Source organism: Echinops telfairi, unplaced genomic scaffold, assembly GCF_000313985.2.
Source record: "Echinops telfairi isolate 266 unplaced genomic scaffold, ASM31398v2 ScPeMD7_9;HRSCAF=40, whole genome shotgun sequence".
NCBI lineage: Eukaryota > Metazoa > Chordata > Mammalia > Afrosoricida > Tenrecidae > Echinops > Echinops telfairi.
The window spans coordinates 51,676,857-51,694,468 of record NW_022103906.1 but is presented as its reverse complement, the minus strand read 5'-3'; the positions used below and the strand labels follow the sequence as shown (position 1 = coordinate 51,694,468).

General features: G+C 41.4%; 1 protein-coding gene across 2 annotated transcripts in view; it reads left to right on the top strand.

Moving 5' to 3' along the window:
- MTMR7 (myotubularin related protein 7) overlaps window positions 1–17,612 on the top strand; it is a 154,563-nt gene that overhangs the window by 73,054 nt on the left and 63,897 nt on the right. For both annotated transcript variants that reach the window (XM_004696168.3, XM_045286553.1), the window contains exons 4-5: window positions 3,369–3,526; window positions 14,251–14,379. In XM_004696168.3, the coding sequence (XP_004696225.2) occupies window positions 3,369–3,526; window positions 14,251–14,379 (287 nt within the window). The remainder of the gene's footprint in view (window positions 1–3,368; window positions 3,527–14,250; window positions 14,380–17,612) is intronic.

Below are 17,612 nucleotides of genomic sequence, written 5' to 3'. Positions count from 1 at the left end.
ACCATCAGAAGCTCTGAGGGAGAAATATGGAGCTTTCTATTTACATAAAAAGTCACAGTGTTGGAAATTCCCAAAGGAAGTTCTACTCTGTCTCTTTGAGTCAGCATGGACCATGTAACTTCATGTTGAAGTTGAAGGAAATGTAAACAAGTCTTCAAAAGACAGCATATGAACTTGAGCCTGTCCCACCAGAGATTTGATTCATTGGGCCCTCATGGCAGATGGCCTACTGAGCTGTGGGGTGACATCAAGACCAGCATACGCAAAGAGAGCAGAAGGCCATTAAAAGGACAGGAAAGAGAGAAAATGCCAAAGAGAATGTCCGAAGAAAAAGAGACTCCCAAACCGGCTCTTACTCATAGAATAGCTAAGACAATGGAAGAAATGATGATGTCAAAGAGTGGAACAGAACATTTCAAAGGGCAGCTGGAGAAGACAAGTTCTACAATTACAATGAAATAAGCTGTTCATCTGCCCTCCTCGCTTCTTGCAATTTGCTGTGCTAGCCCATGGCTGTTCCCATGGCTCACACAATGGAAGAAATCAAGGGCTTGCTGCTCACAGTCCAATGACAGGTCTATCTTTGCCAGGTCTGCCAAGATCAAGAAAATAAGGATAATGTGAAGTTCAGGGTTCAGTGCAGCACGTACCTCCACACCTTGATCTTCACAGACACAGAGAAGGGCAAGAAGCTGAAGCAGTCCCTGCCCAGGTTTGGCAGTGAAGGAACTAAAATGAACCAAGTTGGCTGGCGCCATAATAAAAATGTTAAAAATTAAAAAACAAAAAAGAAATAGGCAAAGATCTAAAGTTAGAAAACCAAAAAAAGAACAGACACTTGGCATCTCTTAGACTGAAAGAACTCAAGAAAAAATTTAATCCTTGGGTTGCAATTTTGAAAGACTCTATGGAAAAAAATACTGAGTAATTCAAGAAGAATCAAAAGAAGATGGAAAGAAAGTACAGGGTCACTGTACCAAAAAGAACTAACCGACATTCAACTGTTTCAAGAGATAGTATATGAGCATGATAGTTAAGTTTATTGTGCCAACCTGGTCAAAAGGAATATGTGGGATTAATCACATATTAATGTCACTGTTTGATTGGAGGGCAAAGAGATTAATGGCTCTGCAAGGCTTGCCTCTGTCTCTCTTGCTCTCTGGTGATCTGTCAGAATGCTGCTGCTGCTTTAGTTAGTTGTCTGCCTAAACCTGGGTGCTACACCACCTGTGGACCCAGCCAACCCATGGATCATGTGGCTAGAACTCGAGGCTTCTTCAAGGCCTGCTTTGCCTTGATGCTGGTGTGTACATCACTTGAGCTTGAGGCTGGTGGATCCTGTCACCCTGAATTGCTTGAGTTCTATTCTATATCCCATCCTGGCCTGCTTCACTCCACCCTGCTGTTTGCTGCCTGTGGGCAGACTGCTTGCCTTGCCTGAGGGAGGACTCCACCATCTGTTTCCCTGACCTTGGACTCTCTGTACTGCTGTGTGAACTAATTAGCTGTTATATTCCTTCTCATTATATAAACCTATCCATATATATACATACATATATATATATGTATATATTCATAAGTGTCCTAGTTTGGTTTCTCTAGAGAACCCTGCCTAACACAATGAGTAAGAACCAATGGTACTGAAGGAAGAAGTGCAAGCTGTACTGAAAGCATAAGCCAAAAACAAGGCTCCAGAAATTGATGGAATACTTGTTAAAATGTTTCAATAAGCTGATGAAATACTGGAAGCACTCACTTTTCTATGCCAGGAAATTTGAAAGACACTACTTGGTCAATGGATTTTAAGATATCCATATCTTTACCCTTTCCAATGAAAGATGATCCAAAAGATTGTGCAAATTATAGAACAATATCATTGATATTATTTGCAAGTAAAATTTTGCTGAAGATGATCCAACAACACTTGCAGAAGTACCTTGACAGGGAGCTTCCAGATATTCAGGCTAGACACAGAGGAGGATGTGGAACAAGGGATATAATTAATGACATCAGATGGATCATAGCTGAAAGCAGAGAGTACCAGAAAAAGGTTTACTTGTGTTTCCTTGATTATACTACGGATACTCGAGAAAAATGCAAATTCCAGAACATTTCATTGTGCTCATGTGGAACCTGTAAATGAATGAAGAGGCAGTTGTGTGAACAGAACAAGGCAATATTGCATGGTTTAAAATTAGAAAAGTGTGCATCAGGGTTGTATCCTCTCACTATCCTTAGTCAATCTGTATGCTGAGCAAATCATCAGAGAAGCTGGATTATATGAAGAAGAGTGTGGTATCAGGATTGGAGGAAGGTTTATTATCAACCTTTTATGCGGAAGGCTTATTATCAACCTTAATGAAAGTCTGGAGGACTTGAAGCACATGCTGGTGAAGATCAAGGATTGTAGCCTTCAATATGGATTATAACTCAATATAAAGAAATTGGACCATTAGGTAACATCATGATAAACAGAGAAAAGATTTAAATTTTCAACAATTTCATCTTACATGGACCCACAATCAATGTTCACGGAAGTAGCAGTCAAGAGACTAAAGGACATGTTGCATTGGGTAAATCTGGTGCACAAGACCTCTTTAAAGTGGCAAAAAGCAAAAATGTGACTAAGAACTAAGGTGTGCCTGACCAAGCTATGGTATTTTTAATTGGCTCATGTGCTTGTGACCGTTGGACAATGAGAAAGAAAACGGCCCTGCATTAGATGGATTGGCATAGAGGCTGCAACAATGGGCTTAAACATAAGAACAATGGTACAGGTGGCACAGGACCGGGTGGTGGGCTGCTCTGTTGTACGCAGGGTCTCTGTGGGTCGAAACGGACTCAACGGCATTTAACAGCATAGCTATCGTATGAGTAGCCGTTATATATGGCACTTTTGAAAGTTCGAATTTGTTCAGTGCAAACATGGAATATATCTCACAACTTGTGCAACGGTTTTGTTATTTATTTATTTTTGAATTCCATCTGTATTAAAAAAGTAGAAGTGCCTCAGGCCTGTGTGTCCCTCTGAAGCCTTCCTGGTTTCAAGCCTGACATAGTCTTTCTTTATAAGGAAGTTGAAGTTTTGATGTCCAGGGAATAGATAGGCTCTTAGTTAAGTTTTGGCTACATATTGTAGGAGGTAGGAGTTTCATTTAAAGTTGTGTCCAGATACCTGAACATGTCTTGTCAGTGATGTGAGGGAAGAAATGATGTGCCCACCGAGACAGGAGTGTTCCTGCGATCACAGTGTGAGGTGGGGCCCGCTGGACTGGCCTCTCTGCATGTTCCAGCCCAGACAGAATGCTTTTGGGGAGATGTGGTTCCAACTGTAAATGGACTTGACTGTGTTCACCCTTCTCTTGCAGTGAAATATGAGGAGTTATACTGTTTTTCATTCAACCCTAAACTTGATAAAGAAGAGAGAGAACAAGGCTGGATGCTGGTCAACCTCAGTGAAGAGTACAAGCGGATGGGCCTCCCTAATCACTACTGGCAGCTCAGCGATGTGAACAGAGACTACCGAGTGAGTGGAGGTCCTTTAGTGAAAATCCAGATCCTAGCCCACACAAGTTCTGATTTCAGAGGGCTTTACATGATATTTGTTTTATCTTCTTTGGGTTCAGTTGCATTTTTCAGGTACAAATATGAGGAATTCCAACCAAGTCACCCTTGGTTCATACAGCGACATTTCCTCTCTGCACACAGGACAAGCACACTTGAGCCTCCAACTTCAGATAGCCGTTGTGCTGTCCCTTCCATACCCCTGCTATGATGGCAGTTGGTGGGAGGAGAGCTGCTCCCTTCAAGCCTTTTTATAGCACAGTGAGTGATTAGTGGGGAGTCGGAGAGACTGTGCCGGCAGTTTGGCTCTGGCCCCTCTCTGCGCTCACTAGAACTCTTGATTGGTACACAAGGTCACCAAGAGGCTTCCCTAGAGAAAATGGGGAGAAATGTGTCTGCACTTACAGGAAGGAGGGCGGGGAGCCTGCGTGGCAGAGGGGGTCCTGTTTCAAATGCAGAGAAGCTGGTAGATCTACAAATCTGTGCTGTTTCACTGTTGATTTTGTAAAATACTTTAAAAAAAATAGTCAGTGTGAAAGCATTTCAGACATTTGGAAGAGCGAAGGAAAAACACAGAAACAAAAAGCCACCCACCTTCCCCTTGCTGTAGCACTCACGATCATGTTTTGAATATTTTCTTCAGGTTTTTTCCTCGTTTGTTACATTTGATCACTTTTTTCGTATATATATTAGTTGTACTGTATATTTATTGTTGAAAATGAGAAATTATAGGGCATAAAGGATATTAAAATCACCTAATAGTCTCAGTGTCCTGATATAACCCCTATTAATGTGTTTAGGGTATAATATTCCAGAATATTATATATATATATGCATATAAACTATATAAGGATATATATATATATATATGCATGCACATACAGTGATACCTTGACTATCAAACTCAATTCATTCCGAATTCATGTTCGAATACCGAAAAGTTAGAGAACAGTACATATTTTCCCCATAAGAAATAATGGAAAATCAAATCATTGGTTCTCAGGCTCCAAAATTACACTTAAAATTCATTTTTTCCAGGACTTTATCACAAAGTTAACAGCCCTAGGTTGTGGAAATACCCCTAAAACATTTAGACACAATAAAATAGCACGTTAAATATCAAAACACAATACAGTAAATAACATTAATATAGTTTTCATTATGTTTTGTTGTCTAAAAACCTGTGGGTTTTCAGGGGCTTCACTTCAGAATCCCCACTAGCATTCCCACACAACGGAGTGAGCCTAACTCTCATGGCCTGTGGCCTGGCAGTACCGTTTCTTTCATTTTTCCCCAAGAAAGTCTGGTTTCCTTGCAGTTGAACACTTGCTGGGCAACTAGACAACCAGCCGCCACAAATACAGCAAATACAGCCACACCTGCATTCGCTTCGTCTTCATTTGCACTCGCCCCTCCCCGGGCTCATTGCACTCAGTTCCCTGTGCTTTTTGTGAATTTTTCGAACCAGCCATGGCTTTGAATACCCCAGGCGGCTCGGTACTCGCCCCTGCAATGTTATTTATTAAACCACTACGGAGACTTTTTTGCCTTTTTGCATATCACTGTCTCGGATACGCTATCATCCCTGAGTTGTTTCTGATTTCTCCAAATTAACAGTAATTTTCAGTCTTTTCGATGGTCTGGGTTCTTTATTTGGTGGTTAACAATGACACACACATCCCCCCCGCCACACACCCAACACAGTGATAATGTCTATTTAGCCATGTTGTATTCAGCCACCAAATCAGATAAGTGATTTTACCTGATTCAGATTTCACAATGATTTCTTTCTTTAACTCTGTTGTGGTTCTCAGTTTTCCTCTTCGCTTTACTGCTGGTATCATTTTTTTAATCCATCGTTATGGTATTTTATGCAAATAAAGCAGAAATAAAATCACAGCGATGAGTGTTTTAAAACACAGTACTGTGTGTTGTCTGAGTGACAGCGGTGCTCAGACTGAAGTGTCACCCCTTTGTGTTGGAGGTGAGACACAACACACGACTCTCTCTTGCCCAGACAGGTTTTTTCAAGTAAAATTTTGGGTTCTACTATTGAGCAAAGTCATGAACACTGAGTGGTTTTTTTTTTAACTTTGTTGTTCCAGTGATGGAAAGTTTGCTCTTGGAGCATTTCAGCACCAACGTACCGCCATATCTGTGTGTTAATGAATAGTTTTCTATAGTACATATGTGTGTGTGTTTACCCACTGTACTCATTCCAAAGAAAGGTGACCCAATAGAATACTCACAATCATAGAACAATATCATTAATGCCACATGCAAGTAAAATTTTGCTGAAGATCCTCCAACAGCAGTTGAAGTAGTACATTGACAGGGAACCGTCAGAGGTTCAGACTGGATTCAGAAGAAGATGTGGAAAAAGAAATCATTGCTGACATCAGATCAATCTTAAAGCAGAGAATATGAGAAAGATATTTATTTGTGTTTTATTGATTATGCCAAGGCATTTGACTGTGTAGATCGTAAGAAACTATGGATAACCTTCAGAAGAATGGGGAACCTGTACATGGATCAAGAGGTAGTTTCGTGAACAGAACATGGTCTAAAATCAGGAAGGATGTGTGTCAGGGTTATGTCATCTCACTATATGCATATACTCTTACGCTGACCAGATAATCACAGAAGCTGGATTATAGGAAGAAGGATGTGACATCGGGATTGTGAACAGGTTTATCAACAACCTTAGATATGCAGATGACACAGCCTTGCTTGCTGAAAGTGAGGAGGACTTGAGGCACTTGCTGATGAAGATCAAAGATCGTATCCTTCAGTGTGGATTATAACTCAACGTACAGAAGACCAAAATCCTCACACTGGACCAATAGGTAGCACCATGGTAAAGAGGGAAAAGATTGGAGTCGTCAAGGGTTTCATCTTACTTGGATCCACAGACTACGCTCATGAAGCAGCAGTTAAAAGATGAAAGGAAGCAGTGCATCGGTTAAAGCTGCTGCACAAGACTTTTTTAAAGTGTTGAAAGCAAGGATGCTACTGTGAGAACTGAGACACACCTGACCTGAGCCATGGTGCTTTCAATGACCTCATCTCCGTGTGAATGTTGGACCTGGAATAAAGAAGAAGAAGGAGAATCAGTGCACTTGAATTGTGGTGCTGGTGAAGAATATTGAAATATCATGGACTGCCAAAAGAACTGACAAATCTGCCTTGGAAGAACTATCAGCCAGAATGTTTTTAGAAGCAAAAATAGCAAGACTTAGTCCCACACACTTTGCACATGTTGTCAAGGGGAGACCAGTCCCAGGAGAAAGACATCATGCCGGTAAAGTAGCCGGGCAGTAAAAGAGAGGAGGGCCTTCGACATCTGCAAGATGATTGAAACAGTGGCTGCATCATGGAGCTCCAGCCCTAAGAACAATCGTGAGGATGGCGCAGGACCGGGCAGTGTCTCATTCTGTTGTACATATGGTTTCTATGAGATGGAACTGACTTGATTGTACCTAACATCAGTACATATATCTGTAATACACATATGTGTATATACACACATGTATTATGGAAAACTAGGAGTCCTTATACCAACCAATCACCAGCGGTTGTTCCACAGTAGTTTAAGTTATAATATTTATATTTCTGAGCTTTCTGTTATGTTCCACTGGTCTATTTGTTAAAAACTTCATAGTTTTCATAGTTATATTTTTTAATAATATTACCCCTAGAACTTGTGAAAACCTTGATATCCTACAGGCCGAGACCTGCCATGTCAGTTTTCAGGACTATCTTTCCGGCGTTTACTCTTTGTTCTCCCATGTACATCAGCATGGATGAAAAATTAGCATTTCTATTGGAATTACATCAAATTTACTGATTATTTTTGCTAGAATGGACACCTTCATGAAGGAGCCCTGATGGAGTTGTCTCTGTAAGGCCCGCAGTTCAAACCCTAAGCAGTTCAAACCATATGGCCAGTGACCATCAGGCCAGCAGTTCAAACCCCTCAGCTGCTCTGCTGGAGAAAGAGGAGATTGTCTGCCTCCATAAATGTCTACCACCCTGGAGACTTCATCTAGGGCGGCTGTGAGTCAGAATCAACGCGATGGCAGTAGGTGTTTTGACACATTGATGAAACTTAATCTTCTTTGTTATGACACTTGAATTTTATAAAAACCATTGCCCTCTACTGTAAGTGGACTGTTGGGATCTCTCTGGCTCAATAATTAAAGTGTCTCATCAGAGTGCTTTGTTCTCATGGGAAAGCCAACCTTTGAGATGGAGTTTTTAGCCTTGACATGAAAAGAAGGAAAATCCAAGTTTAGTAAAACAAAACAAAACCAAAAACCAGATTTATTTTTTTTGTTTTAACATGACACATCTTGAGTGAAGAAGAAAATGGGACCGAGCAGCTACCTCTTGTGGAATAATATTTTTTTTGGAAACACAGGTTCTTCATAGCTCTGACACGATTTCCTCCTAGAGTTAGCAACACAAGCATGATTCATGCCCAGTCACTTTCACCTCCATCCCACAGACTGTAAAACATGAGTTATTTCACATTTCTTTTCAAAAGTAGCACACAGAAAAACAAAACTAACAACCAGCAAATTGTGTTGATGCTGAAACGGTAAAGTCCCGGGGAATTCTCTGATATAAATATTACTGGAGTAGGAGGGAGGACAACTTACCCCTATTTGTCACTGACTTAGAAATAGAATGAAATTTTTGTTCTTTTGAAAAAAATTAGGACATCATTAATTTCTTCTGTTTTTAACCTCAGGTCAAAAAACTTTTATTTGCTCTTCTTCCCCTGCCCCCGGCCCCCAAGAGTTATTCTGTTTCTTTCTTTCTAAGTTCTTTGAGGGAAATGGGGCAGAGTGGCATCCAGTGGAGAAGAAGCTGTTATTGCACACGGCAGAAGGATGGCAGAGTTCAAACAGATCCCAGGGCCAGCCCTACCATTCCCTCCACACGCGGCCTCGCCTTGCTTCTGCTCTCTTCATCCCTGTCAGCATTACTATCACCCCTTTGTATGCAATGCTCCAAGTTAGGATTTCCTTTAGTACCTTGCCTTTGAACTAGTGCTTATTGAAATTAAATAATTGGCATTCTTTGTTATCTTAAAGTTTTAATATCTTTTTTCTTGGAATAAAGTTTTAAGTATAATCCCAACCAGTGATTCTTATTTGTATGCGTATTCATTTCAATCTTATGTATTCTATGCATTATTTTATTGATGTTATACTTCACCCTATACTGCTAATACTGTATTTTTTATCCCTGTTCCATCATATATCTGTAGACATTTCTTGGTCCTTGACAACAAGCACCCAAAATGCACAACTCAGTGATTGACCAAAGGGGGAAACAAAGTTGTTGAATCGATTCTGACTCTTGGCACAACTCTGGGTGTTTCTAGTAGAACCATTCCATTTAATGGCTATCCTTTCATAGAAGTAAATAATCAGGCCTTTTCTCCACAGCATTTTGCTGGATGAATTTGAACTGTCTACTTTCCAGTTAGCCGAATACAAACCATTTGTCCCACCTGGAACCAATTGAATGATAGGTCCGCCGTAATGCAGAGGTGTAATTAAGATTGCTTGGATAGCATCTCAGAGATACTGTCCTGCGATGGTAAACACTTTTAGGAGATTATAACCAGTACAGAAAGACCAGTTTCTCTGTGAATATGAAGGCATCAAAGCCCGTAACTCTATGTGATTAATTTCTGCTGTAGCACTAACATTATACCTGGCACACAGTGCTATTCAAAAGATGCTTGTTGAATGAGTGACTGGATTTCCAAAGTGCTTGTCCATTGCAGGGTCAAACCCAAGATATGGATCACTCCAGACAGACAGATTCATTTGATGAAGGATAAAGAGAATCTGTTTTCTTATTAGTTAAAAATTATGCAGACACAATTAACTTACTAATCCACTTGTTGGCTAAGGCAGAGTCAATGTAAAGGAAAATGGAAAGAAAAGCGTTTCCCAGTTTCCTGAAGTGCTTATATGCGCTCAGAAGTTGGTAAACCAGACTACATTTGAAGAGGTTTATAGAGGAGTTGCACAATTAGGTGGCATAAATTGCACTACATTATCCATTGTCAGAATTTTGACGACAACTGTCTGTACTTATTGCGAAAGTGACAGTGACTCATGCTGTGTGGGACCATTAATGTAATTTCCTTTTGAGGGTTCTGTCTACTTTGAAGAAAGCAGATGCGTGTATGTTTTTTCAATTGTGTCTGGAAACCTGAGTCAACTGGCACCATGGGTCTCTCTCTCTCTCTCTCTCTCTCTCTATTTCCAGGGATGCTTTTGCTTCTTTTAAAAACTGCCCACGTAAGTGCTTATCAGAATCCCCTATTTTTATTCCCTGGCCCATGAAGGCTTTTCTACTAAGCCCAGCACCCAGAGTCTTGTAGTTCTTGCTGGGTTTCTAGGGGAAGCCCTGGCAGGCCGTGTAAGCCAGACCACTGTTGACTTGGCTCAGGTGGTTGAGATCTTGCTCCTTGCTTTTGCCAAGCTATGAAGAGACCTTGTGCTACCTCGTGGACAGTAGGAACCCTGGTCCTCCTACAGAGCAAGACCCTACCTTCCTGCTCGCCTTGTGAAGGAAGAGGTCCGTGCATAAGGAGTAAGTTAGGCCCTTAAGAAGGATGAGATCAGAGAGAAAGGGAGACAGCGGTCAGTGAGACTTGAAAATAATTAACAATGTGCAATCTATCAGGGGGCCATGAGGTTGGGGGGGGGGGGGGGGCAAAAAGAGGAGCTGCCCAATAGATTAAAAAAAAAAAGAGGAACTGATCCCAAGGTCTCAATGGAAAGTAAATGTCTAGAAAAGAACAATGGAATATATGTATGAATATGTCAGATACAAATGATGTATGGTTTGTAACAAGAGTTGTAAGAGGCCCCAATAAAATGATTTTTTTAAAAAAGAAGGATGAGGTAACAAAGAACAAATAAAATGGGCTCTTGGTGTTTGTCTTCTCTCTCGGTCATGAGAGGGACATGATCTGGTCAAGCTGGGCACCTTTGGCCTTGAGAGGGCCGGAGAGGACCGCCGAGCTTCACAGTTCACTTCCTCACTACTTGAGGTGCTAGATGCAAGAAGCAGATTGAGAAATCTCAACCATTATTTATTTGTGCTTCACTTATTCATGAGCAATTTCGCAATTCCTAAGTGATCATTGTGTCAAGAAAGTAGGGGGTCCCCGATTTGCTGAAAGCCTACTCATTCCCCCTTTAAAGATATTATTGTAAGAAAATGGAATAAGCTTGGTGCACTGACTACGTTGTCATGCCTCTTAAATCTCTGACGAATAGGTGTGGTCTGTGCAGAAATGTCTCAGGTGTCTGACCTTAGGGAGTTTCAGATACCAAATGTGCATGGGGGAGGAAAGGCAGTGTCTTGTAGTAGTGATTTCAGTAAAATTCCAACTGTCTAGGTCCAGTTAAGTTGAGACATCTGTTCATGGTTTGGGAATTTCCTTCAGTTTCAATGCCCAGGGCCAGGAAATACTGGTAAACTTTTTTCCCAAGGTGTCTTTGGAGCAATCCTAAAATTACATGTTGGCTGTGTAAATATTACTTTGTGACCCTTGTATCCCCTACTTGATGTTCTTCGCCAATCTTATAGCAATGGAGGTAGGCAATTGCAGAAAGATCTCTATGAACTTCGGAGGCTTCAGTCTTTCTTGTGGTCATTTGTCACTGATTCCCTTCAGTCCCACCTTCCAGAGGGGAGGCTGGGGTGGACACAGGACATGCAGATACAGCATTTCCATGGTTGCTACAGGTACTTGAAGACTTTCTAGATAGACTGAGGAAGATGCCTGACTTTCAGGAAATAGGCAGCTACTTGCGAAAACCAGTGATAATCTCACACTGGCTGAGGTCATGGCAAAACAGGTGTTGAGCACCAACAATATCAACTATTACTGCTGTTGCACGGATATTTCTTTCAGACACCAAATGATTGATGATGTTTTCTGTCATGAGTATTAACTGACTTTATGCATTTATCTGTGAGGGAGTACTGCTGGAATACCAGTTTATGTGGTGTTTGGAACGCAGGGCGTACCAGAGTGCTGTTTATCTGTGTTTTAATTACCATGCAAATGTGTTCAGCAGTGGGAATCATAAAAAATTATGGGTAACATTTCAAAGAACAGGAATTCCAAAACATATAATTGTGCTCATGCAGAAACTGAGCATAGACCAAGAGGCAGTGTTCAAACAGAAAAAGGGGATATTGCATGGTTTAAAATAGCCATGTATACTGTCCCCATTAATTGTTCCATTTGTATGCTGAGTAACTACTCCGAGAAGTTAGACTATATGAAGAATAGTTGGCCAACAGGATTGGAGGAAAACTCATGAATAACTTGCAATCTGAATATTACACATAATTTTGCTTGCTGAAAGTAAAGAGGACTTGAAACACTTACTAATAAAGATTTTTGTAAAAAGCTACAGCCATCAGTATGGACTGCATGTCAACATAAAATAAAAATCCTCACAACTGGATCAACAAGCAATATCACGATAGAAAGAATATTAAAATTGCCAAAGAATTCGGTTTACTTGGATCTCCATTCAACACCCATGGAAGTAGCCAGTAAGAAATCAAATAATGTATTGCATTTGGCAAATTTGCAGAAGACCTCTAAAATCTTAAAATGCAAAAATGCCACTTTTATGACTAAGGTGGGCCTGGCCCAAGCCAAGGTCTTTTCAATCAGTTCATATGCATCTGAAAACTGGACAGTAAAAAAGAAAGACCAAATAACAATTTGAATGATGGCATTGGAGAAGAATATTAAATATACTATGTACTTCCAGAAAAGTGAAACTTCAATTAAGTCGATTCTGACTCATTTTGAATGTAAAGGACAAGGTAGAACTACCCCTGTGGGTTTCATTAATCTATATGGGAATAGAAAGCCTCATCTTTCTCCCTCTGAGTGGTGGGTGGTCTCGAACTGCTGACCTTGTGGCCCAAGACATTGTGAAAAAATCCGTGTTGGAAGAAGTATAGACAGAATACCTTAGAAGCAAGGTTGATGAGAATTTGTCTCCCTTACTTAGGGCAGTGTTATCAGAAAGGACTAGTCCCTGGATAAGGGCATCATGCTTGGTAAAGCAGAGGGTCACTGAAAAAGAGGAAGACCCTCAACGAGATGGATTGATGTGGTGGTTACAACAATAGGCTCAAATATACAGAGGATAGCAAGGAACTGACTCAGTCACATCCCATAGCAACAACAGCATCAGTTGTAAAGATTAGGAAACCAAAACACTCAGGTACCTGAAGTCATAAACTTGGCAACTTAGAACTGGGTTCACAATCCCTGGTTTCTCCTTCTATTTCACAAGATCATGTTATGGCACCGGAGTTTCCACTCGGGCAATCAAAGCAGAGTGGTTATGAAAGCAAGGAGCCCTGGTTATGTGCTTGACTGTTAACTGCAATGTTAGTGGTTTGAACCCACCACCTGCTCACCAGTCTGGTTTCATAAAGGTTTACCGTCCCAGAAACTGCACGAGGTACTTCAACTCTGTCTCATATTGCTGTTATGAATTAGAATCAGCTCGATGGCAGTGTGTTTTTGATTTTAGTAAACCAGATCTAGAAAACTGCTTGAGCTTAAAAATCAGAGGCTTCCTGAAGGAGAAAGAACTTGGATAGGGCCTTGAGGAATGGATTACATGTGGAAGACAGAGGTGAATTATTATAGATTGAATTGTCCCTTCCAAAAAATGCCCGTGGTTAAGGAGCCCTGGTAGCATAGTGGGCTACAGTTGGGCTGCTGACCACAAGGTCATCAGTCCAAATCCATCAGCTGCTCCTCAGGGGAATGATGAGGCTGTCTACTCTGGTTAAGATTTAAAGCCCCAGAAACCCTATGAGGTAGTTCTCCTGTGTCCTATACAGTCAATGGCAGTGGATTTTGGCTGAGGTATATCCTGTGTGGATTTAATCCCATTTGGAATGCGTTTTCTGCTCCATTAGTGAGGCAGGATTACTGTGGGTGTGTTTTGGGATGGTCTCTTACAAGAGAACAAAGGAGCTGATTAGACTAGCCGAGATTGGGTGGGGGGGGTTAATATGGTCAGACTCATGAGCATTGTCCAGCAGCACACACTCAGAAAAGATAAGGAACCTTCTACAGAGTGAAGAAAGAAGTTTCTCCTCTAGCGCTAGCACACAGTGATGTTGAGTCTAGCCTCCTACGCTGTGAGAGAGTAAATGTCTGTTGGTTAAGCCGTCCACTGGGGTGTTTCTGTCACAGCAGCACTGGATAACTAGGACCGAGGCGTGCGTCTAGTGAGGGCCTGGGCTCCACGAAGAACCCCAGGCTCGAATGCACGTCGTATGCAGGCGATTGAAGTCTTCTCAGCTGACGCAGTACAAAGTGCAGTTGCCCCCTTTGATGAAACAAATGCATAATTGTCACTGTCTCTCCCTCGGCAAGAATGGCTAGTGAAGCAGACTAAAGGTGCCTTGATTTCCTTCAGAGGGGTTTCATAGCATCAGCTACCATGCCATTCCTCTGGTTTCAGGAACTAGCCCGTTTTGTGATGAGGTTAAGAAAACATCAACGAGCCATCACTAGCTACAGTGCATGGCATTTCTGGTGGCTGTCCTTGATCTTGCATCACTGGGTCACCTTAAAATCTTCCTGTATTTCTGGGACAGGTTTGTGACTCATACCCGACTGAACTGTATGTTCCTAAATCGGCCACGGCACACATCATCGTGGGGAGTTCCAAATTCCGGAGCAGACGGCGATTTCCTGCCCTTTCTTACTACTACAAAGATAACCACGTAAGTCTCAAAGCATGCTTTTGTTTCGTGCTATGCTATGCTTTGCTTGTTTTATCACAGGCAGGCATTTTCCAGCTGCCTTCGGTGTGTATGGAAACACGTTCCGTTGACTTCTTTCTAAAGGCATGTGGACATTGTGGGTATGGCATGACAAAGCACCGCCCCGCTTAACTCCTTTTCCCATGTAGATGCTGACTTACCACGCTGGACTATGCAGTCATCGGTTCGTTTTTTAAATACCTAAATTTTATCATCCAAGTGATCCCATTCTCTTCTCAGCAGTCACCTGAGAGGCGCTATGCTTATTCAAACAACTCCGCTGACCCCGAGGTCTTCTGAATTGTCTGTTTGAGAGCCTCTCCTCGAGTCCACGGATCAGTCTTTTGTAAATGGCACATGCTTTGGAGTAGTCTCAGCATAAGAAACCTTTGTTTATGGAGAATGGCTTTCCCTTTTAAATGTTGTTTGTAAAAGGTAGACTTAAGTTTGTCAGCAACTACTAGAGCACTTAGCGGACTGTGGCTTAAACCACATAGAACTTTCTCTCACGCAGAAGACCAAGTAAAGGTGAGTCATCCAAGCCTGGTACGCTGGCTTGGCTTCATTCAGCCTGTAGGGATCCAAGCTCATGCTCCCTCTCTGCTCTGTTATTGCTAGAGTTTGTCATCATTTGTGTGGTGCAAGAGGCAACCTAAGCACGGTATCATCTCTATACTCCTAGCAGATGAAAACCAACCCAAACCCACTGCCGTCAAGTAGATTTCATGCAGAGTGACCCTAGAGAACAGGGTGGAAATGCCGCTCTCTAGAGTTTCCCTGGAAAAAAAGATGATGCTTGGTAAAGTAGAGGGTCATCAAAAAAGTAGGAGACCCTCAACAAGATGGATTGACGTAGTAGCCACAACAATGGGGCTCAAACATAATCATAAACACAATGGTTTGTGATTACAGTTAGCCATGTAAACAAGGTCCCATTTCTGTGGAAGAAAAGAAAACATCTTTAGGAAGACAAAGGATGGCCTTTGGCGCCTGCATTAGAAGTTATGTGGTTCTAGCCAGATGAAGACTTTGGTTTTCAAAGCAGGCGATACAGTTTTGAATTCCAAGTTAAGTGAGGCTATGAACAATTCAGACTGTGTGTGTGTGTGTGTGTGTGTGTATATTTATGTACCTACAGGTAGCAGGTAGAGCACTGTCTGAACCAAATTCTAGGAGAAGGCCCCTAAACGATTTTGAACAATGCCAATTTCACTAGAATCAGTGTATAGCCTTCAGTTTTGCCCACCTTGAAGGAGAATATTCACTTAGCGATATAAGTTCTTTAATTGAAAGGATATGTTGTCTTGTCTTTAATTATACTCACTGGTCTGAGTCTCTTCTTTAAATGAGGTCTAAAGAAGATAGGTATCTTAGTGATGTATTATATTATTCAACTTATATTTAATATATTTTTGAAATATATTGAAAAATATATTTCAAGCTATACAGAATTGGAGTAAGGCTATAGGAAGAGCAAGATGTGAATTTTCTTTGTTTTTTAAAAATTTTACAATGAAAGGAATAAACCAGTAAACCCACTGTCATCAATTGATTCTAATAACTCTAAATATAGGGTTTCTGAGACTGTACGTCTTTAGAGAAGAGATAGCCTCATCTTGCTCCTGAAGAATGGCTGGTGAGTTTGAACCAGTGACCTTCCTAGCAGCCCAGCGCCTAGTTCACAGTTCTAGGGTCACTATGTGTTGGAATCGGTTCAACAGTGGGATGAATGGATTAGGGATCCAGAATTTCACAATTACGTACATGAAATTGAGAATGTCAGTGAATCTCTGCTCTTTGCAGCATAGAGTTGATAGAGAAATGTGATAGTTAGGTTTATTGTGCCAACCTGGCCAATAGGAACATGTAGGATTAATAAGGTCACAGTTTAATTGGAGGGCAAAGAGATAAATGGCTCTGCAAGGCCCATCCCCCTCCCTCTTGCTCTCTGGTGATTGGAGTGTGCTGGAGTATGCTGTTGCTTTAGCTAGTTCTCCGTCTCAACCTGTGAGCTACACTACCTGTGGGCCAAGCCAGCTTATGGATCATGTACTAGAGCTTGAGGTTGGTGGATCCTGTTTCCTTGCACTGCTTATATTCGATAGCCCATCCCTGTGGTGAGCTACTGGCTATTGGTAACCCACCCTGCTGTTAGCTGCCTGTGGGCAAATTCTGCTTTCCTTGCCCGAGGGAGGACTCCGCTGTCTACTTCCTTGATCTTGAACCCAGCAGCCCACCTGAGTTGAAGGACTTCTAGTATATTAACTATTCCACTGAAGTGAGTCGAACCGAACCATCTGTACTGCTGTGTGGACTAATTAGCTGTTATATACCTTCTCACTATATAAACCTACACACACACATACATAACTACATATATATATATAAAACTACACATATATAACTATATATACACACACACACACACACATATATATACATATATATATAAATGCAGCAAGGAAGCAGATGGGCTTTGGGCCTCTACTTAAGTCTTACCTCAGTACAAATAATATGGCATTCCCACCTTCCTGACACAATTGCTGAAGACAAATGGGCACATAAGCAAATGTGGTGAAGAAAGCTGATGGTGCTTGGCTATCAAAAGTTATAGCGTCTGAGGTCTGAAAAGCTTGTAGTTAAACAAGCTGCCGAATTTCAGGGAAGCAACAAAACCCACATGGAAGCAGCTCACCAGCCTGTGTGATCAAAAGGTGTCCACAGGAAGAAGTATCAGACGTTCAAAAAACATGCAACCAAATCGTTATGATGGAGAGTAGATGTAGTGGAGACCCAAAGCCCACCAGCAAGACAATTGGACAGTCCCTCTCAGGGAGGCCACACAGAATGGAGGATAAATTCAGAGTATGGTATGGCACTGATGAACCATATAATTATCCTTTCGTTCTTTAAGGTTTTCTCCCCTTACAATTAAGGTCTTTATGTAATATATCTCATAAATCATGTTAGATTTGGGTATGTTCATTTGTACATTTAAGATTGCTTGGTACCTGGTAGTCAAGATGGATGACCCCTCAGAGACAGTATGGGTTATGGGATGTGACGGGGGGAAGAGGAGAGTTGATTGCAGTGATGATTATATAACCCGACCCCCACCGGATGGGATTGAACAACAGAACTATATGGGAAGGAAAGGGATATATTGCAATGAATAAGATATGTCAGTAAAATGT